The sequence below is a fragment of the Mustela erminea genome, chromosome 5, assembly GCF_009829155.1.
Source record: "Mustela erminea isolate mMusErm1 chromosome 5, mMusErm1.Pri, whole genome shotgun sequence".
Taxonomy (NCBI): domain Eukaryota; kingdom Metazoa; phylum Chordata; class Mammalia; order Carnivora; family Mustelidae; genus Mustela; species Mustela erminea.
In genome coordinates, this window is record NC_045618.1 from 54,873,883 (window position 1) to 54,901,387 (window position 27,505).

A 27,505-nucleotide genomic window follows, 5' to 3' on the forward strand; every position below is an offset into this window, starting at 1 on the left:
CACATAAATGCATGCGAACGAAGAGACGGCAAAGCGCAAAGCACAGAGTGCGTCCGATAAAAGCACGAAGAGAAACCACTATGTCATATGTTTATTTCAGGACAAGAGGCCCCAAGGATGCAAGGTTTGGGACATAAATATGTATATATATGTATAATATATATTTCAGCCAATCAAAGAAACAGCAATTTTAGGTTCAAACGAGATGAAAGGAAAAGCAAAAGCCTGACCACAGGGGAGGAGCCCTCTGTCAGCAGAACTCTCATGCAAGCCCTGGGCACCCGAATTCAGGAGGGAAGCTCTGGAGAGTCCCCTGAGAGGCTGGACCTCTCAGTCAACATCTGAAATTTCTCTTGGAGAGCTGGGCTGGAAATAGGGTGGGACAAGGGTTATTAAGCACTGAGGCCATTTGGGGTCTGATACTATCCTAGACTCAAGCCAGTTCACCATTTCTTTCCTAACTTCACTGCTGATTCTAAAAATCTTATTGCTTCAGAGATATCCCAGCATGGAGCTGCATGCCTCGCAGTTACTCCCCTCATTAAGTCTTTTCTCAACCTCCTTTTACAGAAAAGGAAATCGCATCTGACGCAAGGGTAAAAGTGAGTTTCTAGCAACAGCACAGCCTGCAGGGTGTACCACATTCAGTAAACTGGTGAGAACTACACAGGCTGCGTGAATGACTGAGAAGTGGAGGGCCAAAGTGATGCTCGTTGTCAACCTCACACTCATCAAGGAACTGGGAAAACCGAGGAACTATCATTCTCACTGATGGGACTATAGGAAAAGGACAAAGGGCATGAAGACAAATGGGAGAAAAATGGGAGAGAAAGGATTAAATGCAAAAAAAAAAAAAAAAAAAAAAGAGGGAGAAGGAAAAGAAAGAGAGGGTGTTAGGGAAGGAGAAAGAAACAGAAGAAAGACCGAGTATGAGACACACGGAGTGAGATTAACAGAAAGAGTAAGGGATAAGAGAAAAAATAAATGGGAGAAATAAGGAGGATTTAAAAAAAAGAACCATGGGTTGGCCAAAGGAGAGAAAAGTTTATTTTCTGTCTGTACCATGACGAGGTTTTGTGGTGCTTCTGCAATAAGTTTTGTCCCCTTGCATGTTGCTTTAAGTCATTTTGGGGGCATGAAGTCTGTTAGCGACAGGGCACGACACATTTTCTGTAGGGCTCGCATAGAGAAACATAAGATGCAGGAAGGGGCTTCAGATGTGCCTTCCCTAAAGCAGAGCCGCTGACCGGAAATGCAGAGCCTGGGTTAGGGCGGAGTGGCCTCCTGCAACTGATGGTGCTCAAAACTTAACTTAGTTAGCATGAACTTCCCATCGCATGGCTGTGCATCCCAAGAAATATTAGTTGTTAATAATGATGATGAGGATGGTAACAGTACTAGCACCTCCAAGCAAAATTCATCCTCTGGCTCTTATGACCATTAGCAGGGTCTTCTCTGAGTGTTTATACAGTTAGTTCTTTTCAAATTGATATGCCCGATTCTTTGTGAATGTTTAACTGTTAGAACACACACGCAAATACAGAGGTCAGATCCATTCACACCCATACTGCTTCCAGCTGGGTCAGTACTTACAGCCAAATCCTGTACTAGTTTCTCTTCAAAGGAATACTCCTCTGTTTCTATCCAAAATCTCTGATAGCCATGGAGGAAGAGGTTAATGGAGCGGTGCCTGAGCAGAAGGGTTGAGAGTGAGGTCAAGAGGGATCCATGGGACACCTTGTTTTAGTCTGGGTGTTAACAGTTAGTAAGCAGGACAGACTTTTGTACAATTCTTTCCTCTGATTGGTCAGGGTAGCCAGCGGTACACCAGAAGCATTTGTTTTGAAGAAACCAGAAACCTCTACCTTGGCAGTTCGCGAATGTCTAGAACACCTTCTGAATGAATTAACAATGGTTAGTGGGAGACCAGGTGGTAACTATAATCCTACCCTAGCCACAATGGGTCTTTATCACATTTGTACTCTAAAGAGAAAGAATTCATTGGGCCAAGAAATGGTCCTGAAGGATTTGCTTAATATGGCAAGGTGGTTATCGCTTTTGGCAGATAACCTGCCCAGGTAATCACATCTAAGTCATGCTGATGGTGAGTGGTTTGGTCTCAGATCTACTGAAAGGAACAAAGCTTGAGTCCTTTATAGGGTCTCCAAGGAACTACACCTCCAAGGCTCTCCAGCTTTTACTTAGGAAGGCAAGACTTAGGTGAGCTGCACTGACATCCTAACTTCGGTGTGCCTCATGGATTCCGGGGGGTGGCCCCCATACCTGGGAACACTGAAGAACCAGCAAGAGCCACTCACCCTCTATAAGCCAGGACTAACTCCTGGGAGTGTTGCACTGAACAGCAGTTAGCTGATTACCAAATGTGAGGATACTGGGGAGGAGGGAAGGAAAGAAAAGTAAGATGCAGGTCAACACCAAAGTCGTCCAAGCCCTGGCCATGTTTTCTGGCAGAACACAACCTTGCCATCTTTCTTCAAATTCTGACCAATCAGAGCTCTTTTTAAAAAATTGTACAAATTTGGGTTTTTATGATAGTGTTAAATCATGATCAAGAAAGGAGGAATGTGCAGAAAATGAGCAGGTCTCTCCACAGGTTACATTACCATTAAAATGGGTATAAGCCTGTCATACTGAGTTTTTTCATTAACCTTTTCCAGCCAAACCCGTTGAAAGGTGCTCAGGAAGAAATTGTTAATTTTGTGTCTGGAGAAAAGCACACAGGTTGTCTTTTAAAAACTAACATCAGAGAAACAGTTTGCACATAATAAAATAAATCCCTTTAGCCCTTTAATATGGAGGACTCCATGCAGTTTAGATCATGACAAGATGGAGAAGGGAGTGATCTTCATCATCAGTCTTAGTTTTTATTATGGTTGTTAGAAAAATCTGCCCAAGCTCCTCCATGCTTGGGAGAAATCCAGGCATGGGTTAGTGGTGGGGCTGGCCACGTTTCGTCAAAGACCTAGTAAATCCCTCGATGTACCCTTGCCCATACAAAGGCAGAACTGCTGAAGGAGCAACTGATGTATGAGAGAATGGTACTAACATATTCAGTGGATTTAGAAAACAATGCTTGTTTTGTGAGATGTCATTTTGCCTTGCTGGCCCTGGAGACGTGCTTAGGGCTAAGCCCTTCCTGAGGTCCCATTACCATCCGGGGCCTGAACCTCTGCCAGGGAGGAAAGTGAATGCCTTTTGATGCTTCACCCCTTTTAGGAAAGAGACAAAAGTCCTGTCCATTTTTTCTTTCTCTACTGAGCTATTTGAATTTCTCCTTGTTGCCTGGATATCAGTGGTCTTCATAGCCATTACTATTTGTCTGATTTTTTTTTTCCTGCTTTTTATTCTTGAGTTCCATTTGATTTTGTGGCCCCTCATCCTCCTCCAAAGATACCAATCTGTATTGTCAGGAGACCTGTAGGAGCAGCTGTGTGTCTCAGAGGTTATGGTTCTTCACTATCTTCAAAAACCCTAACAGGAAAGCTTAGTTGGTCATCTGGCTCAGGACAGGATGACAGGGTACCCTGGACAACTGATGGCCAGGAAGTATGACCTGATGAAAGCAAGTGTCCAGCACAGGAAGAGACTTTTATTGAATATTCCAAGGAAACTTTTATTTATGTGGGATTCAGAAAATACCTTTCTGAGTCAGTTTATTTTTCCTAACTGGTTAAGGATGGTTCATACTGATTTGCAAGTTGAAGAAGCAGAGGTTGATACTCATTTTGCAGCTTTGCTTACTGATCCCAGGCTGGACCTTGTGGACTCTGCCATCAGTCTGAGGATGGGAGTGTTGCCACATCACCAGTGATAATGAATCAAGTGTTAGTGGTCAGTGTTTGCCCAGTCTGCATGGATACTCTGCAATGCATTGATACAGCACATTTCAGAAAAGCCTTTGCATATTTCTGACTTCAGAGTATAGATTAACCATGCAGATAAGGCAACATGTCCAGGATTGACCTCTTGGGACATCTTTAGCCAGTTCCCTTTCTTCATCTCGAAGGTAAATACACTGTGCTCAAAGATTCTCAAGTCACATTTCTGTACCTGCTGAGGAAACAAAGTAACTGGGGGACCATCCAAGTACCTCAGCATAGAAATATGGTTTGATCTGTTGATGGAATTTGGGGTAAAGCATTTTGGAAAGAGTTCTTTTTCTACAGTTCCTTTATTGCCTCACAAAGTACCCCACCTCAAGAAAACTAAGAGCTTCTGTATGCTCACCTGGCTGACTTTAAGGTGTAAAATGGGGGGCTAAGACAGGCACAGGACACTAGGGAATCACATCTGTTTTCAGCTCTTCTGCTTACCTGGATTTCCTTAGTAGGCTGTTACACTATACGTAGACTGTAATGGCATCATGGATGGAGGACTCCAATTTCCACCCCTTGGATCATGAATATCAGTGCCAGAAGACAGTACATGGGAGGATACCTTAATACCCATTGCTGGCTCCCATGCCAGAAGAAAGGGAAAGAATACTTGCCTGGGCAGGTTGTAGAGAGGGGCCATCCTGAAACAGGCCACCACTGCCCGTTTCCGCTGCTTTGACAACAGTTTGTGCCAGACCGCCTTCTTGGACCTCAAAGGCTGTTCCACCTGAGAAGAAAACACGGGGGTAGGTGTGCACTAGGCTAACTTTGTGGCAGAAGGTAGTCGCCTGCAACCCAGATTTCTCAATCCTGGAAGAATTCTTATTTCTCAACCATAGTCAGCAAAAGGTACACAGCACTGAACTACGGGGTTTGTAGAGATCCGACATTTTCTTCCTTCTCCCAAATATCTGCTTTTGGAGGTTTACTGTCTAAGAGCAGCTTTACAACTGGGTAGAGGATTTGAATGAGTCATTTGATCTAATGGTGAAAATTTGTAAAAACTCTTGGAAGGGAAAGATTTGAGGAGTCTGCTATCATGGGGCACAAGATGGGATGTTTCTTGTTCCTAGTTTTGGGTCTTATGAGAACAATCTACCTAAAAGCAGAGTGTGGAAAGGAGCTTTAATATTCAAAAACCAGGGTGATTTTGCTACCTCAGTCCTCAGGGTAGGTGCTTCTTACCTGCTCCAGGTGGAACACCGCTGCTGAAATTCTCTGTACACGCTCTATGGTCTTTTCTGCATTGAAAGGTTCTTCACTCTTTAGAACATCTTTGTAGAGGTTCAGTTGCCACTTTACTGCTGGGTCATCAGACTGAAAATTAAAGCACACACCAGGTCAGCAATCTTGTATTGAAAAAGCCTTTACTCCTCACAAGGTGCCAGAGGAATTGAGATTCTTGTATTATTGCTTCTTTCTCGTTTTCTCTATTATCTTCACTGACACATTGTACATCTATATAGGAACCTCTCATTCTAGTCTGTATCTCTTAACTCATGCCATATTTCCAAACCTTTCTCTCTTTACTAACTTCTAATTTCCTGAAAGCAATCTTCCAATTCATAAATTCTCTTTTCAGCTGTTCCTAGCCTGCTTTTTTAACCTGTAAATTGGATTTTTAATTTTGGTGAGTACTTTCAATTTTTGTAATCACTATGTGGCTTTTTCAATCCCATATCCATTCTCCTTAAAAAAAAAAAAAAAAAAAAAAAGTTCAGGCGCACCTGGCTGGCTCAGTTGGTGGAACATGCAACTCTCCATCTTGGGGTTGTGAGTCTGAGTCCCACGCTGGGTATAGAGATTATTTAAAAAAACAAAATCTTAAAAATAAATGTCCAAGTCTTGCTTTATGGATATTACCGCTATGTGTAGCTCTTTAAGTATTTCAACCACACTTATGTTTAAATTGCTTTCTGCAGTTCCTTAGGCTCCCATTCTTCCCTTTGTTGCATTTTCTGCCTCTCTAATGGTGGTGGATTTTCTTTCATGCCTTTTTTTCCCCTTAAGCATGACTTTGGCTTCAGAAGGAGTTTTATTTATTGGCATGTCAGACCATATTCTAAGAGGTGGAGAGTCTCCAAGTGGGTTTATGGTTGTCTTTGCAGGAGATTTATAGGTTTAACTGGTTTAAGGCTAATTTTATTTAAGTTTCTGGCTCTGCATCTGTGCACAGCATGGGTAATTGGGTCCTACACTTTTCTTCCTTTAAGGTTATTAAAAACCCCAGCCTCTGACATACATATCTGGCTCAGAAAGCTCTGTGAGTTTTCCCAGCTGCATCAACTTCTCTTCATTCCTGTGATTTAAAGTGTCTTCTTTATTCTGGCACTGGGATTTCTTTTGACTGACTTTTTTTTTTTTTTTTTGGTGGTATATTTCCCCCATTATCCCCATATGTCTGGGATGGAAAGAAGTGGCTGTTTGTGTCAGCTTAATCTTCTATCTTAACGCATAACGTATCTGAGAAAAGAGTCGTTCAGATTCACAGGCCTGGGAAAAAAATCTCAAATAGCCTTTAAAATCAAAGTTTGTTTTTTCTTTATTTTGGTTTATACCAACTCTAACAGAGTTACTTTGTTTCCAAATCTCTAGATCAGGATGTGCTGAAGTCCTCCCCCCCGGCCCCCCCAGAGTCCATTTCACTGTTTAACAAGGCTCAGAGTCAGTAAATTTGAGACCTAATCTAACCCCCTCCTCTGGCTGGATGTTCACACTGGTAGGTGGGAAGGCACACTTCATTAAATGCTACTTTGCATCCTCTTTGTAACAGCAAAGGAAAGAACAAAAATTAAGGGCAAAAACTCTTCCCCACACACCCAAACAAAAGTGAAAATTGAAGGCAGAGAGCTAGTCCTACCAGTTAAACACCAGTGCTCGGAGACTGTTTTTAGAACACACTAAAGAGAGCATTAGTGAATTAAATGGAGGGATGGCACCCCACAGCCACAGGGAAGCCTGCATGCATTCTCTCTTCCTGATACATCACCTTCTCCTGCAGGTGCAAGTTATTCCGCAGATGTTCCTTCACCTCTTCATCTGTGTCCCTCTGTGGAAAGAGATGTTAAATTTTATTCCTCAAGGTCACTAGGGAGATGTAAAGTAGGGCGCAGGGAGGGATGGACAGCAAGTGGAACGGTTCTGCTGGGATCTTTATTACAAGAACAAAAGAAGAAAAATGACAGACTTGTCTAAAGAGCTCTCCAACCAGCTGTACAGATGGGGCTGTTTTGTCGGTGGGCACCTAGGTTTCTACTCATCAGCCCCCACTACCCCCGATCCCAGGGAAGAATGAACCCTTCAGACCCCAAGCAACCACCCCCACCCCCTATATTACTGCTCAGCCAGAGTGGAAGCATGACTTACATAGCTGTACCGAGATTTGGCCAGGGAGATGAGCTCCTGATCGCCTGGCGTGCACATATTCAAACCAATGGGCAGCATTTTCTTGAGTGCGGCCACGATGAGAGAGGTCTGGATGGAATACAAGTCTCCCCTCCGCTTTGTCTTCTTCCGTTCCTGGTCCTGTCCTCCAGACTAGGAAACGAGGTTGGAATAAACAGAGGGGCTCAGTGATTCTGAAAGGAACGGCCTCACCTTAGAGGCAGCCTGCCTCCTTGTGGCCCTGTCTGTACAGGTGGGCCTTCCTACGCTTCAGAGAGCAATGAAAGGAGTGTGCTGAAGCCATCCCAGGGGCTGTCGAGAGTCCCGCCCGGCTCCTGAGTCCTCTCCTTGTGTGTATGCTCACAGAACCACGTGGGCAGACACACACCGCGGACGCCTACACTCTTGCCTCACTTGTCCTCTGGCTGAATGAACAGATAAACTGGAGTTTTTCAAAAGGAATGATTCGATAACTGATAATATGGCCCCAGAAAAGAACGGAGAAGCCTGATGCTGGGGTGTCAGGAAATACATGGGAGAGCATCTCCCATAGAACTGCCCTGCGGCCAGGGCTGAAGCTAGTGTTTTGGAGCACCGCATCCCACTCAACCTCCATCTCGAGGCAGTGAAAATTTTCACAGGGAAGGGCAAGTGCCAGAGTAGGGCTGCTTTGGGATGTGGCTGGGGAGAGTTGGGAGGAACCCTGAGGAAAGCAGAACTCCCCAAGTCTGCGAGAGTTCACCCTTCTTCGGTTTATACCACCTCACCCCTCACAGGGAGAGACTACCCAACCAGGCCCACCCCGTGGAGCAGAAGGTTTCTGAGAGAGTTTGAGGCATGGGGCTGAGCCACCCATCTGCGAGCCCTCAGAGTCGTTCCCCCAACCCCCTCACCACAGCCGGCCATGCAGGCAGGCTGCAGGAGACAGCCCTGCTGTGAACGCGTTTTTGTGAGGCGGCCTCTGAAAGCGCATCCTGCCCACTAGGTACTTCACTTGCAGGGCTGTGCCTCCCTTGGGGACACTTGCTGGAAGTGTGGGTGTGCTGGATAGCTAGCAGCAGAGGATGAAGTCAGGGGCTGTGACAGAAAGAGAAATGGCGCTCACTGAGGCTTTCCTCTGTGAGGTGGCCCTGGAATGTCTGTGGGAGGAGTGGGCAGTGCTGCTGCTTCAGCCAATACAGAGACCCAAGGCTCTGGGAGCAGTGGGGAGGCCAGACGCCTCTCCTTGAACCCATACATAAGACCCGGGACCCTGAGCTAGAGCAGCATTCATCTTAGGAGGCACTGGTTTCTAAGAGAAGAGGAGGGTAAGAATTAACACTGCCTTGGGACTGATGGCTTTAAGTTACTTTAAAGTGTGAAACAGGTTCATAATTATTGATGGACACTCTTAAAATGGATGCGATTTCTTTCACCCAGCTTGCGGTGACTTCAGGAGGTTACATCACAGCAACCACAGCGAAGCTCCTGGCCAGCAAAATCCAGGCTGGACAGATGCCGCCAGACAATTCTCCTGGTTGTGGGGCCCTTGTGCCCGGTGCTCTAAAACAGCAGGTCAGGCCAGGGACAGCAGGGAGAAGGGGTGGGGAGAAGTATGGCAGGTGGGGGCGGGGGGGTGGGGAGTGGTAAGAAATGAAGCTAACAGAAGGCAGCTTCTTGTGTTCTAGAACACAGCAGAAAGTGAAAGCTGGTTCACACAAATGCTGCAAAGAGTTCTCTCATTTTCTGAGTGCAAGCTGGGTTCTTTAGGTGTTCTACCATCAGGCATAGAGTTCTAAAGGTTGCGCCTAAGGCAAAACTCATTTGCAGTCTCCATTACCCTTGAAAATCATCCATAAAGGATAGAACCCGATTTTGTGTATATAAACTATGAGGTGTTCTCTCTATATAAATGTAAAAGGTGAATAGTAACATGCCCTACACAATCAAGTAAATATGCAAAATGTAACTATGTAGATTTGATACACAATTCAAATAATTTCTCACTCATTCTATTCTGTTGGGCCAATCTCAAGTTGTTCTTATTATGAACACTGCATGTGTACTGTGACTCCAACGTGCCTCCTACTAAAACAAAACATTTCTAATCCTCCCAATAATGATGATCCCACAAATAAGGCAGTTGCATAAGTGAGATCATTATGCTCAGGGAAGGTAAATGATTTTTCCAAGGTCACGCAGCATGTAAGCATCTGAGTCAAAACCCAGACCCAAGCCTACCTGGGCATGGCTTCATTTCCCTTTCTAAGAACTGCAAATGACCTGTTTCCTGCTCATCTCCCTTTCTCTGCCACAGAGCTTAGGGCAGGGAGCTTGTGACAGTGGCAGCAGACACACATCAATGAATAGAGAGATAGATTTCCAAGTTATAATCTGTACGGGCCACTGGAAAACTGTCCTAGGGTTTTTTCCCACCATATGCACATTTTGTGTAAAAACATGTGGTTATCTGATTTCCAGTCTTGAAGGTTAGTCCTTAAAAAACTGAATTGCAGGAGCCTCGCACAAGAGGCGGAGATGGTTGGTGTGAAAGAACTGGGCCCACTGATGGCACATGGGATTCAGACCGTGCATGGCACAGCAGAGGAGTGAGCCTCGCAGGCTCTCACACCCTGTCGGCATCCCTATCTCTGTCAGTGTGCTGGCTGCAGAGTGGGCAGCTGGGGAAGGGAACAGAGATAGCAAGGAGACCTCGGTTAGGGTGAGGCTTGGCTGGCTTCCCTGGCTTCCCCATTCCAAGGGTGGGTAGGCCTACATTCACTCTTTGACGGGCGGTGTCTTCCCTGGAGCAGGCCTGGGGGACCTCCAGGTGGGAAGATCCATTCTGTACCACCCCCATGGTGATCACAGTGCAGAGGGTGACCAGAGCCTGGCACCTCTAATACTAGGACAGAAAAGACACGTCATGCATTTGACCTGTACCTTTACTTGCATGGCCTGTGTGGGAAGACAAAAGAAAAGAAACAAGGAGAAGAGTCAGTCAGTAAAAGCAGGGGTCCAAGGCGTAAGGTAGCACATGTTAGTCGTAGCTTCTTAGCCCCCATTTCTCAGCCAATACAACAGAAACTCAACACTTCTAGAAGCTGGTTGAGCACGGCATGAAGAGTGAGTGGGAGGTTAGGATGGAAGTTAATTTGGTCAAAAGGACTTACACCCAAGCCAAGCAATATACCCCACAAGGCAAGGTCATCTCTAAGACTAGCTTTCCTTATACACGAGCCCTTTAGATCTAAAGCCTCCCCCCACCCCACTCCCATTTCTCACTTGGGTGGGCTGTAAATATTCTGTCATATAACTGAAGACCCCTATTTGCTTTCTTCTTTCCATCTACCACATTATCACTGCCAGCAGATCTGTGGTTGTGAGAAGAGAAAGAAGAATTGAGCAAAGGGGCAAGGAGTGTGCTTCCACAAAAAAGAGGTTTGCTAAAGAGAAGTGCTTTAGGAATATCCAGGGTAATTCAGGATTGCCCTGACAGCCCAAAGGATGGAGCACCTCCTTTCCTGTGCTATGACCTTCAAATATATCTTTAGTCACAGCTTCTTTCATGCTAGAGGTTCCATTTTGTTCTTTTCTTTACCACGAAGATTGGTTAACTCAATGCATTTCCCTAATGCTGATAATGCTGGAAGTGCTTTTTTTCCCCCCCTGAAATTTTTTTTTACTTTCCAAAGAGAAATTTACGAATTCCTAGATCTTCAAAATCCTTCCATTTCCCTACACATTATCACCAGTTGTTTATGATCAAACAAAGGATTTTATGTGTGAATGTAAGGACAAAACATGGACTCTTGAGGGAAAGGAAATGTGAGGAGGACACATGGTCGGGCGGTGTGTTGCACTGAGACAGCACAGGGAGAGGCTTCTGAAAACAGGCAAGCTTACATCCGGTGAAGTTCTCATCCCCACTACCAGGGTAAGTGAAGTAAAGACAAGTCAACCCAACATTAGATATTAGGGGAACATTGAACTTCCAGAAGCCAGTCTGAGAATGAGAAAGTAACAGAGGAAGAGGAAGCAAAGGAGGGAAGGATGCGGGAGGGAAGGACAGAGAGGAGTAAGGGGGGCGGGGGGTGCTGAGAGGGAGACGGAGATGTGGAGAGAGATGGAGAAGGGGAAGTAGGGAGGACAGGATAGGAAAGGAGGGGAGCTGCACAAGTGCACAAGGAACACAAAGTGAAGACGATGAGTGGTGGAGGGGATGAGGCAGAGAAGAGTGAACACCAGGGCAGATGATCGGTGGAAGAAGCAAACTCCCACACGTAAGTATGAACACCCCGGAAAATCTCAAAGTTAGCCTCTAAAGTCTTCCCTATCCCTTTTCAATACACTGAAACCACACTTGGGAGAGAGAGGCTTTCAACGAGGCACTCTAATACTTCCTGCCTTATAATTCTGTTTAACTCATAATCTTGGTCAAAAGACTGGCATTTTTTGGGCTAAACATGGTCTAACTTACCATTCCCCTCCGAGGAAGCTGCTGACATTTTTCCAGAAAACAAAACAAGTTTCAAAACAAAACAAAACAAACACTGGCTCAGCTTGGTTACATTTTGCTTAACATATATTTGCAAACCGGTGTTCTATAAAGAAAATATACAATGAGCTCTCCAAAAAACCCTGCTTTCATTGCCTGGAAAATACTGCATCTTTGCACTGATCTTCCGTTAATCAAGTATAAATACTGCGGCCCACCGTATATTTTGTTTCTGCCTCCTTTCCACCTGCAATGGCATGTGCAGCGTGTGTAAGCATGCAGCATTCCAGAACACAGGTCTTTGCAACAGCTGCCATACGCACAGAGGCCAACTTCATTTATACAACACCAGAATTCAGTTCAGAGCGGAGATAAAAGCAAGCACAGCTGACCATTCAGATTAGGGAGTAAAGAAAGCATCTAATTTCAGGGAGGAAAAGGTGATGGGGATTCAACTGAGAGTAAGAATACCTCCTCCCTATTCTCTCATAGGTAGTTCTGTCTCCAAAGAATACCAGAAATGGCTATGAGTTGTGGTTTACTGGAGGCAAGGTAAAGCGGCCTCCATCGGAAAGAATGTTCTGCATTTATCTCTATCTTAGTGATGCAATTTGAAACTGACTTTTAAACATAGCATCCCACTAGAGCTGGGAGGGGTCAGGTAGTAAGCTCAAGCGCATTCTACAGATTGGTAAATTGCGGTCTGGCGGAGTTAATGCAACGCCATACCTTTAGTCAATGGCTGAGCCAAGGGTGGGACTTAGCTTCCTTTCCATCTCTAGTCCTATTTACTAACACGTTTTGTGTTTCAACTGAGGCAACAGGATCAAAAGGAGTGTCTGTTACCCTGAGGGGGTAACATGCTAAATGGTAATGTTATTCAACCATGGTAGATGTTATTTAACATCTGGGGCCCATCCTCCCATTTACTATACTGTAATGACCCTTTTCCATGTAGGAAAACTGGCATACAAAGTCAATGGGAAGGAAATGAAAGTGTTTGCCCATATAGACATACCTTACCAACAGGGAAGATGCCCACATTCTGAATATGACCTTCCTCTGACAAGGCAAACATACCCTTTTCCTCATTCAGCAATGTGCATGAGCAGAATTTCCAGTTAGTTTGTTAGTAGGTTAGTTTTGAAATGTCGTCTTCTGTCACCTTATCTCTTTCCAAGTGTAAACCTAAGGACCCTAAGTAACCATTCATCACTGGTGCATTGAGACATTGAAATGTCTTTGCCATTTCTGCTCATCTGGGATCCAAATTCTTATCAGAGTCATTTCCACTGCTTTGCTGCCATCCGCTGACAGTAACAATGGATACGGCAGCTCTACTGCAAGGTGAAGGTAGCATAAAATCTATCTGGGATTGACTGACTTTCCGTAGGTGGATGGAGTGAGAGGAGAGCCAACGATGACTGCAAGAAGACCCTTCAGAGGGAATTTAAGAGAAATGTCCACAGATCAGGAATCTAAAAGATCCTGTCTTCATATATCTCACATGGGGAACAGATGTGTTTGCCAGAAGTTGAATGCAAAATGAATTTTGGAAAATCAAATAAAAATTATTCAAAGCACACAAGGGTCCACCTTAAGGTAAATTGCTTTGCACCAAAGACTCCTTTGAATGTGAATATATACTTCTGATCTCTCTTTGTATGTGCACAATTTTATATGTCAAACCTTATTAGGCAGTGTATAGCAGATTCTAAACTCTAAGAGTCAGTTTTGGGATGCTGGAAGAAGTGTTAGTGTCAACACAGCTAAAGGAAGAGCTGGAAAGTTCAGAGTGATGGCAGCTGACCAGAGCTAGGCCCACGTGGTGAATTTTTGGGTGCTGAAGTTTGCATTTTTGGTTGTTATACCAGCCCCTTGTCTGTGGTTTCCTATACACGGGTCTTCATCCCAAATGGTTATTTGGAAAGATGCTTCAAAGGCTTTGCTGTCATTGACTGTCATCTTTCCAAAACTGTTTTTCACTTCTGAGGGGTCCCCATGCACACTCCACCTTCATGTTCCTCAAAGGCAGCACTTGTACCAGCAACAAGAGAGACGCACATCTCAGGTGTTACATGTCACTTACACTTGACATATACAGCCTACCCTCATTGAGGCACGCTTCTCAAGCGAACAGAGTTGAGAGTAAGCCATAACAGCTGGTAACAAAACATCACATTTAAGTAAGTCTTGTATGTATGTATGTGCACCTGAGAGAGTGTGTCTGAGAATTCTTTACAATGCAAATAGCAAAGCCTCCCTGTGCAGAGCCAACTGAAGAAGAGCTGGTGGGGGTGGGGGCGGGCAGGCCCCCTCCTGTATTCCTGCTACGCTCCTCCCTGTAAGTTACTCTTTTTCTCAGACAGATATCCCGTATGTTCTCTTTTAAACATTCCTGCAGGGCATGGACAGACGTTTGGGTTTCTGAAAGCAACCCACACGGAAAATAAACAGAAGGCATTAAGAGGTCAGTACAACTGAAATAAAACAGCTATTGGATGTTCCAGATAGGAGGAAAACAAGCTTACTGTAAGAACATGTGCTAACGAAGTCGTCAAAGCAAGGTAGTTTCCTCATAGCTAATCGAAAGGTGGCTCCAGGCGTGTGTAGCTTGGCAGCTCACTACGCCAGAAGAAGTTCTATTTAAAAACAATAAATGAAACAAGATGGGATTGGGAGGGAGACAAACCATAAGTGACTCTTGATCTCACAAAACAAACTGAGGGTTGCTGGGGGGAGGGGGTTTGGGAGAAGGGGGTGAGATTATGGACATTGGGGAGGGTATGTGCTTTGGTGAGTGCTGTGAAGTGTGTAAACCTGGTGATTCACAGACCTGTACCCCTGGGGATAAAAATATATGTTTATAAAAAATAAAAAATTATAAAATCTCAAAAAAACAAAAAACAAACAAAAAAAAAACAATGAACAGCTGCTTTGGTTTGGGAGACCTCTCGAATGCCTTAGACAAGTCTTGAAACTTTAACTTTTTGACATACAAACAGCTATTTATTCAGAAAATGTGATGACCACGCTTATTTGAGAGCAGTTTCTTCTGGCTCATTCTCAAAAGAAACAACAGTAGAGACTGCTGGTTCTTGTGGTTTGACTTAAATGCAGGACGGAGCTAATCCCTTCACACATCCAAGATACATAACTTAGGTCAAGATCAAAGTCTTTGGAATTGATTTCAATGGACTTACTTTCGACATCTTGCTTTTGCTGTCTCCAGTTAAAAATGCCAAATTATTAATTTCATTCTGAATCACAAAATTCTGCTCTTCCCTCTTGAAGTTCTAAGTTGTGGGGGAAGATAAAAAGTCAACATTATAAGAACGTTTTTGGAGGTCTGTACCTTTCACAGCCATCTCTAAGTTTGGGGCCCACAGATTCCTTACGTGAGATTTACACCACAGGATGAAGACCTCTGCCACCATGCGGAAGAGCTGGTCAGAGTCAGCACTGGGACTTTTAAGCCAGTTAGATCTGAGGTGAAAAGCAAATGAATATGCATATGAAATTCAGTAATGAGGAAAACAGTTACACTAAAAATTATACCAATATTGGCTACACACACTTATCCAGATAAAACTACATTCCCATAGGAAGGCAGTCTTCAGGGAGACTAAATATCAGGGCATGCCTTACATGTGTATAGGCATGTGTTTGTAAATATTTTTGAAGGACTTACAATAATTGTTCCCATTTTACCAAAGGATTCAAGAATTATCCTTGCAGACAGATTTTGGAAAACATATCAAATTTGTCAAAGGTTTTTTTTTTTTTTCTTCTTTTTTAAACAGATGAGGTGATTAAGGTTACACTCTGTTTTGAGATAGGCCTCCTTTAGTCCAGGAGGCTTGCAAGACTAGAAGAGTCTACCAGTCGGTATGACTTGTAATCTTGTCACTGAAGCTGTCATTGTCAAGCCTCTGAAATATGGAACGCCCTAAAAACACTTCAGGCCACATACCTTTTCCTATCAAAGCCAATTTTGTGAATGAAATTTGGAAGACAATATGTTTCTCACTGTTGTTTTTAGTGTTTTAATGGTTTAGAAATTCCCTATAAATAGCATTACTCATTTCTTTTTTCTTTTTCTTTTTTTTGTATTAAAAACTAGACCAGGTTAAGAATTCAACAATGGCAGCAAGAAGGCTAAATTGCAGCAGAATTCAGTCATCTCCTGAAAGTTGTCTTGCTTCTAAGTATCTTACATATTGGAATCAAATTATATTTTGGAAGGGCTGGGTGAATTGCCATTTTCAAATATCTGTGTAGAGTAACACAGCAGAGGTTAAATCATCTACCACCATTCTTCGGTTAAAGAAGACTCTGGTTCTCATGAATGCTTGAAAAACCTATTGTCCCTATCAACAGCCAGGTCCCTAAGCCTTGGGACACCAGACTGAACTTCCCTGAGCAGCCTATACCTTCTGCCCATTCATGGAGAGCACCAGATTAAGGAGGAAAGGGGAACACTCATGAGGCCAAGACCATCTTTGGACCCTTCGCTCATCTCCTCACTTTCTTATTGCCCCAAGTTCCAGGCTTACAGACATTCTTATCTAATATTTCTTGAGTTCTACCTCAACTAGCCTCGCCTTTGCATGGCAGACACAACGGGCTGTCTACCCCATACTCATTCTCTTCTTCTTCCTTAGGAACAAAAGCCCATTTTATTCAGGGTGGCATTATGCCTGCTGAAGAGCACATTACCCAACCTTGGGATAGCTGTGTAACTAAGTTCTGATCAATGAGATGGAAATCGATGTTGTTAGATGGACCTTCTGGAAAAGCTCTCTAAAAAGGGATCAGGTAGCTGAAGATGCCCTTTGTCTTCCCCCTGTTGCTTTCATGCTTCCTGCCTGGAATGAAAATACGATGGATCAAACTCTAATTGCACTATACACTGTACCATAAAGTAACTTCAAAGATGGCAGCCAGTGTTTAGGATGGGAAGACGGAGGAATGAGTCTCTCTAATGAAGTCTCTCTAATGAAGTACTAGTCCTGGAATGGGTATCTTTGGACTTCTTTGAGGTTTAACTTCCAAATTCTCTCAGCCACTATAATCAAGTATCCATTATTAGAAGCCAGATGCAATCCAAACTTGAGGCTTGAGATTGGTAATGCTTTTTTATTTCGTTCATATTGATTTTTCAGGATCAAGTGTCAAGTTTTGTCAGAAGAGCCAGATGTTCATTCCTTAGTGTTTTGGTTTCGATGAGCTTTGTAAGTAAGCAGGAAGAGATGAGGGGTCCCATCCTCTCCAGCCAAGGCAAAGTACAGCCACAGGGTGCATGAGCAGCAGGAGCCCTGAAAACAACAGGTGAGGTCAATGTTCCCTCACAGAAGACTGATGAGGATTCTGATCCCTTTGCCTTCCATAGGAAGGCAGTTTCCAATGAATGAATTTTTTTTTTCATACCTCCTTCTTCTAGGAGGTATATTTTCATCCTTTATTTCTAGTGAGGTTCTTTCTTCAGGTTCCGAGTGTTATGTGAATGAAGAATATCTCATTATAGGTTTCCCCAGGCACACAAACTCTGCACCTCTCTGGTATTTGCAGGTGAAAAGAAGATCCTGACCTCACTGCTTTTATTTGCCCATATCTTTTCCTGTCTGTCCCCATGGTACAACCAGGCTCATCCCCTGCCTGCCCCTGGTCTCCCAGAATCCAGATCTCTCTCTATATCCAGCCACTTGATCCTTTTGGAGGTACTACATGGATATCTGGGTCTCCTTTGTCATCTGCCCTGCATGCTTCCAAAAGGCAGCTGGTAAATGCAAGGCTATAGGTGGAGAAGAAGGTTGGGTTTAGAGGCAGTGATCTGCAGAGGGTGATGCTTGAAGCAACACAAGTAAATGAAATCACTGAGCATATTAACAGAAAACAAGAAATGCAAGAATAAAACCTTGGATGATCACAAGAGTAAAGAGAGATTTCATTTTCAAAATGGCAAGTTAGCAGGTTTTCAAAGAAAGGAAAGCCAGTGATGAGGCTTTGAAAGAAAGGAAAGCTGTATTCCTATGACTTCATGGTCAGGTTGTCTGAGTTAGAGCTAAGAGCTTATCCCAACCTCGTTCCTAAGTATCCTGCCAAGGACACAGCCGAAAGTGGTCACTGCAGAGGATTCACTCTGATTCCCTTCAGCAGCCTGAGAGATGGGTTTTCACCCCCAATCATACTGTTTAGTCATTCATTTCTGTGTTCTGAGTGTTCCTGACTACCAGAAAGGAAGCTGAGAAGCCGTTGCCTCATGCAGAGACATCTGTTTAACCTGCGCTCACACAGCTCCTGCACGAGGAGATAGTGGATTTGCCCAGTTCTGAACACACTATACCCAGAGTTCTTCTCATTCGGGATCAGTTTCAGGCTGATCACTGAACAACAGGAGCTTCTGTTCAGATCAGTGTTCCAGAGGGCGAAGAAACTTGAAATGGTGCCATGACTGGGCTGAAGGACGTAGAAAGGTTTACCAGGATGAGGAAGAACAGCGGGGAGGACACGACAAGATGGCAGCTTAAAGGGCTGCCACAGGAGAGACTGGAACAGCTTTGTGAGGCTCTGAAGAGCAAAGTCAGAGCTGATGGGCAGGAGTCACAGAGCTGACTCCTGACAGAACCGTTTGACCTGTCTGAAACTAGAGCAGAGGCCACTCCTGCAAGTCTCTGTTATCTAGAAGTGCAGTAGATAATCAGAGGTAAGAAATGCGCTGCCAGGAAAAAGGAAGGGGGTATTTACTCATCCAGTTACAGGTAAGATGAGGTGACTCCTATATTTCCTGCCAACTCCACAGTCCCATACTTCCAAGCCAGTGATTCTTTTGGTGAAGAAAGTACCCCAAAATGGTAAAGGCAGACACATAAGAAGAAGTATTTCTAAGCTGCATTCGGGTAGCCATATCATTCTCTGGTGTTCAGGGAAGAGTGGGTTGAAACATGGGGATGAATGAATTAATGATGATCTCAAAGACTCTCTGACATTGCCATTTTTAGCAACTGTCAAACACTGTGGAAGTAGAACACACTCTATCTTGAGTCTTGATCATCAATAGTGACAAATGCAATTAAAGAGCTATTCTAGGAGCAACCTTACTCGGCTTTCATTTTTGTTTTTACCTAAAACTCTGACAAATTCCCTCTCTAACCACGAATGTCATTATGTTATCGGAAATGATGCCAACCATGCTCCTTAAAGCAGGGTTTCTTTTGAGAGAATGAAGTCTCCCACAGACAGGTAAGAGATTATATTATATAGTATGTGTAAGGTATTTATTTTCAAATGCTAAATAATATAAGTAATCAATTGTTTAAGACAGTTGTATAGGAAACACAATTTACCTTATAAAATAAATGCTAAAATGGGCTTCTTCAGACCCATTTCCTGCCCACGACAGAATGGCATACTCAAAAGTTAGCAAGGCTCTCCCAAATATTCCTAGGTCCTTTCAAGATGTATTTTAAAATTGAGCCTTTTCAAATTTATGTTAGGCTTTTAAATCTTAAGAGGGTATGGTATAGTAAAAATACCTATTTGGTCCTTGCTCCCCACTGGGACCAACAATCCTATTCTTCTGCCTGTCCATAGACATTAGCCTCCCCACCCCCATGCCCTCACTTTCTTCAACACCCAGCTTCAGTTCTGTGGTCAGTCTTTACAATTACCCTCTGACACACACCATCAACTCCCTCGTCCATTTTCCTTTGTCATACTCACTTTGCAAAAACCCCAACTTTGGTTAAATCCAACTCTTTCCCTATTTTGGGCATGGACCTGGTGGCGAACTGGCTGGAGAAAAAGACAACCTGGTGATGGGTTTCACCTTCAATTCATGATCACAGATCTCAAGTGGGGCCCTTACTGATGCCCAGTCATCACACGACACTGTCCTGGTCCAGCCACTCTCCCCCTCTCCCTGACTACCGCTTCACACCATCTCCCCATCCTCATTCTCAGCTGATGATCTTGCTTCCTACAGCGCTGAGAAAATGGAAGCAATCAGAAAAGGACTCCTGGAGACCCCCATATATATATGTGTATATATATATATAGAGAGAGAGAGAGAGAGAGAAAGTGTGTGTGCGTGCGTGTGTGTGTGTGTGTATGTGTGTGTGTATACCAGCATCAGCACCCAAACTCCCTGCCCTCCTGCTTCTTTTTGTGGATAAACTCTCTAATGCTGACCCTTTGCCTGCTCAGAGAACGTTGCTTTAGAAATGCTCGCTCTCATTCTTACATGATAAATTTCCCCTTCTCTAACTAGATCATTCTCAATAACAAAAAACAAGTTAACAAGTCTCCCACATCCTCAAAACTCTTCTCCTGAGCTTACTTCTGCCTCTAGCCAGCATCTTACTTCTGTTCCCTTTGTGGTAAAATTCCTTGCACAAATGGACTGTACTGCTGTCTCCAAGTCCTTTTCCTCTCATTCTCTTCCAGCTCACTGTGAAGAGGCCCCCCTCTCATTGCTCCATCGAAACTGCTCCTGTCAAGATTACCGATAACATTTACTCATCATTCTTTCCTCCTGGCAACACTTTGTGAAGTTGGCACCCAGGACACAACATTCTGTCAGTTTCCTCCCATCTCACTGCTTGTCCCTTCTCAGCCTCAGCCACTGGTTCCTCCTCTCCTGCCTGATCCCTTGATGTTGGAGAGCAAAAGGGCTAGGTCCTTGGAACTCCTGTCCTTTCCCCTCAATCCCTTCTCTCATCCAGTCTCATGTTCTCCAATATGTTATCGACTCCCAAATTCCCATGTCTATATCAGAACCCTCTCCTGAACTCTGGACTCATATATTCAACTGCCCACTCAACATTTTCATTTTTATATTGAATAGGCAGCCCAGGTTTAACATGTTCAAAAGTGATTTCCAGATCTTCCCCTAAAAAATGTCTGTACCCACAATCTTCCTCAACTCAATGGCTGGAAACTCCATCTTTCCATTTGTGCAGAATCATCTTTGGCTCTCTTCCTTCTCTCATTCCCAATCTGGAAGTCCAAAGGGCTCTATCTTTAAAACAGACCTGGAATCTGACATCTTGGGTCAACCTTCATTGCAACCACCCTGGGCTCAACCATCAAAACTTTTTTTCTTTTTTATTGTGGAAAAATACATATAAAATTTGCCCTTAGTGACGCTTAGTACATTCACAAACTTGGGCGGCCACTGTCACTGTCTAGTTTCTGAAACACTTTCAGGGCTCCAAAAGAAACTCCTATTCAATTAAGCAGTTGCTTCCTAGTAACCCCACTTCCTCCTAGGTCCTGGGAATCACCAGCTGGCGCTGTCTCTAAGAATCCCCATTAGTTCTATGATGGGATCACCATGAACCACCCAACTAGTCTCCTCACCCCCTTATTTGCCTCCGTATCTTGCCACGTACTCAAAAAGTGAATTAGATCAGGGTTCCTTGGTAACTCAGATCATGACCCCAGGGTCCTGGGACTGAGCCTGCAGTGAGGGGTGGGGCTCAGCTCCCTGCTCAGCGGGGAGTCCGCCTCTATCCTCTTCCTTTGTTCCTCCCCCTACTCGTGTTTTCTCTCTCAAATAAATAAATAAAATCTCAACAAAAAAAGTGAATCAGATCATATTACAGAGTGGCTCAAAACTTCTGACAACTTCTCATCCCATTCAGAATAAAGGCCAGAATCTTCCCAGTGGCCTCCGAAGCCCTACACTCTTGGTCCCATGTTGTTTTTCCAACATCTCCTACCACTCTCCCTACTCCTCACTCTCCTCCAGCTACACTGGCCTCTGATGATCCTCTGAACACCCCAACAATTTCCTTCCACAAGGCTGACCCCACATGTCCCCTCTTCCTGGGAATATAACCCTGCATGGTTACCTACTTCATGTCTTTCAGATCTTTGCTCAAATACTGTTTCTCAGTTAATGTTCTACTTAAGCCTGTGACTCTACCCCACTCTGGCACTCCTAATTCTCCTTACCTTGCTTTGCATAATTTACTTACATGAGGAAAGCGTATCAAGTTCTTATTTTGTTTTTTGTCTGTGTGCCCCACTTCCCTGCCATGATAAAAGCCCTTAGGCTAAACATGTTTGCTGTGTTCATGCCTCCCTCCCCCAATGCCTAGAACAGTGCCTGACGCACGGTAACCTCTGTTGAATGAATGCATGTCAGAGCTCTGCTGAGAGGGGAAGAAGTGGGTCACTGCAGGCCCTGTTTGACCAACTCCCTCTGACCTACGGTAGCACGTGAGGATGAAGGTGTGGCCTCGGCACTGACCATACAGAATAACTGGCCAAGCAAAGCACTGTCCAGAGGTCCTTCACCAGGGACTTTGTTCGGAGGGGGAGGGGTGACTGATGGTGGATGCTGTGACCTCCCCACTTCGCCTATAACCCAACCCAACACCACATGTCCATCCTGTGGACAGGCGGCCCCAGCTCTCCCGAGTACCTGTTGTTGTCCACATAACGGATCAGCATGGGGTAGAAGGCGTAGAGGTCTCTGCAGAGGACCGCAAACTCGTCCAGGATGAGGAGCTCCGCCTCCTGAGTGTCTCCCTTGGTGTCGGCTTTCAGCTGCTCCTCCTCCTGCACAGTCTTTACCGCCTTTTTCTTCAGCTTCTCCAGAGTTGGGATGAAGTGGCTTTTCAGCAGGTCTGGCCGGGCTTTGCTGATGATCGGCTGGGCATACACTGCGTCGGCAAACAAAAGGCCTCCCCCTCATTTCACACATTAGGGCAATGGATAAAAAGGAAATTAGGGAGACTGAAAGGCAAGGCTGTGACATTCCGTGGACTCAGGACAGCCCTGCCCTGTTCCCTTCCTTAATTGTCCCCTAGGCACTTATTTCTTTCTCACAAAGCCACAAGTCAGGGGCAGGTTCCCTACTCCTGTTCTGCTTGTCTGGGCCGCAGGGAGCCCCGCTGCCCCAGCACTCCTCATGCATGCCTGGCGTTGGCCACACCTCCTAGCTCCTCATCACCTAGTTTCAGGATGTTTGTCTAGTTTGGGCTCACTAGCTAGATTATAAATTCCTTGAATGGAGCCTTTTCCCCTCCCAATAAGCAGCACTGGGCTGAGCCAAGAGTAGGCACTTAGTACTATGGTTTCTGGTACTATTTTCTGGTACTATGGTTTATGGTACTATTTTACTGTACAGAAAAATCTGCTGTTAAAAATACACTAATCCAACCACAGTTCTCAGTCCCCCAATGCTTGAGAACTGCTACCTCACTGCCTGGGGGCTCCTCTGGGCCCTGAAGAGGACAAACAATCATCGGTATAACGACCGAGAGAGAGAGAGGCTGGGGTGGCCACCGGCAGTCAAAGAGCAGACACAGCAATCAGCGGGGTTTGGGACTGGGATTCTGGCCCTCTTCAAGAGAATACCTACCTATACACCTCACCCTGTTTCTTAAACAAAGTATCCTCTTGGTCTACTTGATCATAAAGATCAGAATCAGAGTAATTATAAAAAAATTAAGTGAAATAAAATTGGTAAGAGCCACCAACTACTGCCAATATGCTCTGTGTTTTGTGCCTTTCAAAGTTTCTTTAGCTGGGGGGCATTTCAGTTGGAAATAGCCTACATCTGGCACTGTTTTGTTTTTGTTTTGTTTTGTTTAAATCTCACTGCCTTATTTTTTTCCCTTCAGCAATGACCATTGTAGAAGGAGGAGGTGGAGGCAGCTACCTGCAGAAGGGCACTATTCAAGAAGCCAAACACCTGCCTGGCCCTGAGGCAAGCTTCTGCTCATGCCCCAGAATCAGAAAGGCTATTCCAGATGTGGGTGAGTTGGGCTTACAACTTTAAATCGACTTTGTTTCAGTACCAGCAATTAGGTGGCGCCTGAGACCGGGATACCCTGTGGAATAACAGGGTGAGTCCACTTGCCCCCTGTGCCTTTTGAGCTAGGCCATCGCCCTTCTCTGCCCCTCTAGGGAGCTGAGGGAGCCCGTCCTTCCAGCTCCTTCCTTCCCTGAATCCCTTATGAACTACAAAGTAGAGCTTCTTAACAAAGTGTCTTGGGGTTTTTCTTCGGCTATTTTCTTGGCAATATTCTTGGGCTAATAGGTAAGAAAGGAACGTCAATTTTATTTACTCATACGTTCACAGAGGCCTGTGCTATTTAGTAGCTATGAGCACCTAGAATATTTATCATTCTGAGCTCAGTTCATTGCAGAGACAGGAAGGGGGTGGAAACTTTTCTTCCTTGGTCTTGCAGAGAAATACCTCCTCATTTGTCCAGGAAGGTAAATATCTAGGGTTGGGCTAATAGCTCCCTTTGGTGCAGCCCCTGTGTTTCCTGGTCCAGGAGGTGGCGTGGGTGAATGGCTACCACAGAGTTGTCTACATGCTGTGGGTCCATCAAAAACAATGACCTTGCCTTGGCTTTTGTCCCCTTGGACTCTGCTTTGACATAGAAGACACTAAATATTCATGATTTCCTGACTGTGGGAAGTGTGGTCATTCCTTTTTGAAGTCTTTCCTTTTTCTTTTTTCTTTCTTTTAGGGTTGCTTCATGAATAGAAAATCAGGTAACAAAATTCATTAAGAGACTACTGCATGCAAGGAGATCTAGAGGAATACTGAAATGAAAACCCAAAAAACCCAAAATGATGCTGTTGGGAACCTAACGTAGGGAGTGTCTTAGAAAGTATAACATGAAATACAAATGGTGGCGACTTGCAGTACAGCCCAGAATGGAGTGAGTCTAATACGTGTACAGAACACACAGGAGCACTTATGGGGAAACTATGGACAGTTATTACTCAAAGAGCAAACAAGATGCTTAAGTACCAAAAGCGAATAAAGCAATGAACATCTGAGCCAAGCAGAGTGTATGGAGAAGGGCTTCCTGGAGATGCGAGGGACCTGGCTGAGCTGGGAGGAGACAGGAGCATTTGCTCCAGGAGGCTCTCCAGGGGGGTAACTTTTTCCTGGGAACTAACTAAGAGGGGGAGGGAGACTAGTTTAGAGATGGACTGAGAGATGAAAAGAGAATGCAGGCCTGGGGGAACAGGTGGGGGCGGGGAGAGGCATTTGTGGTACCTGCGATACGTTTCATCCAGGACGCCTCATCGATGCCCAGGTTGTTGTTGATGATTTTCAGAATGTTTCCCAGGATGACACTGAGGTGTTCAGATGTGACCTTGGTGCACCAGGGCCCTGTGCTGGGGGGCAGGTGCTCAGGCCCCCGCTCCCACCAGTAGGACAGGTAGTTGCAGAGCATGGGCAAGATCACCTCGATGACGTGGGGCATCTCTGTGTACCGGGCCCCTGACTCAGCCAGGTCGCTGATCTCCTTCATCAGGCCTTCCAGCTGCGGGATGTCAGGACACATCTCTTCCACTGTGTCCGGCATGCCCAGAACTGACCAAGGGGGTACAGGGAGAACACAGGCACAGGAATTCAAAAGCACAAATAATGCAACCCATTCTATCCGTCCTACCCTTCCTCTGGTCTTTTAGACTTTAAGCAGTCATCCTCAAGCCTCAGTTGAGTGAGCACTGGATGTGGGGGAGCTTCTGTCCTCCAGGTGTCTGTGTAAAGATGACAGCTTCCAGAGGCTGGGTTGGCTTCCTGGAAGCCATACTTGATTAAAACGCTTCAACTTAAGGCCAAAGGAGCATAACAGAGACAGGTGAGAGACACCTCCTAAGACTTCCCTGAGATGCAGCCTATCTCTTGGATTTTTCCCTTTCTGTCTTACCACACGCATGGCAGAAAAGGTGATACTAGAGCACCTACTCTGTGTTTAGGTGAAACCTTATAGTTCAGTCACCTGGATCTCTGTACTGTTTGGAAAAAGAAAAGAAACCCCTCTCATCAAATATTCCTTCAGCTGGACCAGAGACAACATTACTTTCCATCTGATTGAGATTTGGGGGGAGAAAACAATTACACTTGTGTTAATGTCTGCATTTACCACAGAAGTTACTCATGAGGTGACAGGTAGTAAGGCCACCTGTCAGGCACCTGAACCTTTTTGTTTGTGACTGCTTCTGTGCAAGGAAGAGTGAGTAAACATCATCTTTTCCTCTCACTGAAGACTGTGGTCACTTCACTGGCCATGGACAGACAGGTCAACGCAGTGACAGATGAAGTTCAACATGAAACCAAGGAAGGTTGTTGGATACAAGAATCGCAAACAGCAGCCAGGGGCTACATGTCCTGTTCCACTTAAGTGAAAGGACAGGACAAGATAGGAGGAGACACCAGCAGTATCCCAAGGTTCCTGATGGATAAGAAGATAACAAGGACTCTGAAAGAAGCACGGGCCCAGAGCTCTGTCTCCTCTAACCCCCGTCCCCTGCCCCCATCTGCCTGGGTTGGGTCAACCCGGACCTGGACAGGGATCATAGGCAAACTCTACCCGCAGGCCAAACTTCTCTCATGTGGCCAAAGCAGGGGGCCAGGAAATCTGAGAAGCCATAAGCAAATGTGGAACACTTTTCTGGAACATCAGTTTCACTAGATGACTTGAGGAAAATATTTCTGATATTTGGAGAAAAATACAAAGTTCTCATGGATTTCTAAGGACAAAGCAGAAGACCTCAGATAAAATGTTATCTTTTGTGAGCTGGGTTATACCTGTAGGCCCTGTGCCACTGGGGTCATTGTGGGCTAGAAGTCTCCCTCCTCAAGATTTTAGGTATGTGGGCATTGAAGGGTTAATGAATAAGAGAGGTCACAGCAAATTCTGTGGCCTTTAGGAACACTGGTTTTGGTTTCTCCCTTGATTGTATTTCCTGGAACGGAAATGTGGAGCAAGGCTGGCTGGCTGGCTTGGAGACGACGGGTCTGTGGCTGAAACCAGCAGGTGTGTTGGATGGCACGTATAGTTGCAAGCAAAGGACACGCAGGAGCCTCCCTGCTATGGGGCAGGCCCCATGTTCTTTGGCTAGCCATGACCTCCTGCTGCTGTCACTAAAGTGGAAGGCATGAGGGAACCAATGTCCTTTAAAATCCAGACAATTCAAAGGATTAATAGCACGAAAGCCAAAGAATGGGATGCTCCTTTGATTTACAGGGGAAGGGAATTCTGTGGGTCAGATGTGGTCTACTCCCAATGTGGATCCCAGGCAAAGACCATCTAGCCTGTACCTTGTAGCAGAACCACCATCGGTAGGGGGGCATCGAAATGGGGGTCTGGGGGCGCCTGGGTGGCTCAGTGGGTTAAGCCTCTACCTTTGGCTCAGGTCATGATCCCAGGGGCCTGGGATCGAGTCCCGCATGGGGCTCTCTGCTCAGCAGGGAGCCTGCTTCTCCTCATCTCTCTCTCTGTCTGTCTCTCTGCCTATTTGTGATCTCTCTTTCTGTCAAATAAATAAATAAAATCTTTAAAAAAAAAAAAGAAAAAGAAAAAAGAAATGGGGGTCTGCAGGAGCCTCCCAAACAAAACCAATTTACACATACCAGGAGTTGTAGACAGAGAAGTCAAGACTTCTGTCTTGAAACCCAGCACACAGACCAGTGCCAATGGCCATGGATGCAGCTGAATTTCACAGCTGTTTGCTCTCAGATAATTAATTGTGTATGTGTGTGTGTGTTTTACATGTCACACAGACAATACATCACCGTGGACACTTTTCTCCCCTACCTAAGAAAAGAGTTGCTTCAGGGTGTTGCCCTGGAATCATTGTAATGACCTTTAAAAGTTATTTATAGGTAATTGGTCCTTGAATGAAAGAAACATTTGTGATTCAGATGGTGTTTTATGCTTCAAACGCCACATAATAAACCCATAGGATGAAGGCTGCTGAGTTA

The 27,505-nt window shown here is 44.9% G+C and overlaps 1 protein-coding gene and 1 long non-coding RNA gene across 2 annotated transcripts in view; one reads left to right on the forward strand and one right to left on the reverse strand.

The window, feature by feature from the left end:
* The window catches only part of RYR3 (ryanodine receptor 3), a 511,070-nt gene that overhangs the window by 41,032 nt on the left and 442,533 nt on the right, over positions 1-27,505 (reverse strand). The window contains exons 67-76 of the mRNA XM_032343182.1: positions 24,788-25,108; positions 22,187-22,427; positions 15,156-15,243; positions 14,961-15,053; positions 10,203-10,217; positions 7,263-7,433; positions 6,886-6,945; positions 5,082-5,213; positions 4,511-4,623; positions 1,594-1,690 (exon numbers count right to left, since the gene is read on the reverse strand). Coding sequence (XP_032199073.1) covers positions 1,594-1,690; positions 4,511-4,623; positions 5,082-5,213; positions 6,886-6,945; positions 7,263-7,433; positions 10,203-10,217; positions 14,961-15,053; positions 15,156-15,243; positions 22,187-22,427; positions 24,788-25,108 — 1,331 coding nt within the window. The remainder of the gene's footprint in view (positions 1-1,593; positions 1,691-4,510; positions 4,624-5,081; positions 5,214-6,885; positions 6,946-7,262; positions 7,434-10,202; positions 10,218-14,960; positions 15,054-15,155; positions 15,244-22,186; positions 22,428-24,787; positions 25,109-27,505) is intronic.
* LOC116590848 lies at positions 4,559-13,333 on the forward strand. The gene is made up of 3 exons (XR_004285760.1): positions 4,559-4,642; positions 8,700-8,834; positions 13,151-13,333. It is a non-coding gene; the product is annotated as an uncharacterized LOC116590848 (long non-coding RNA).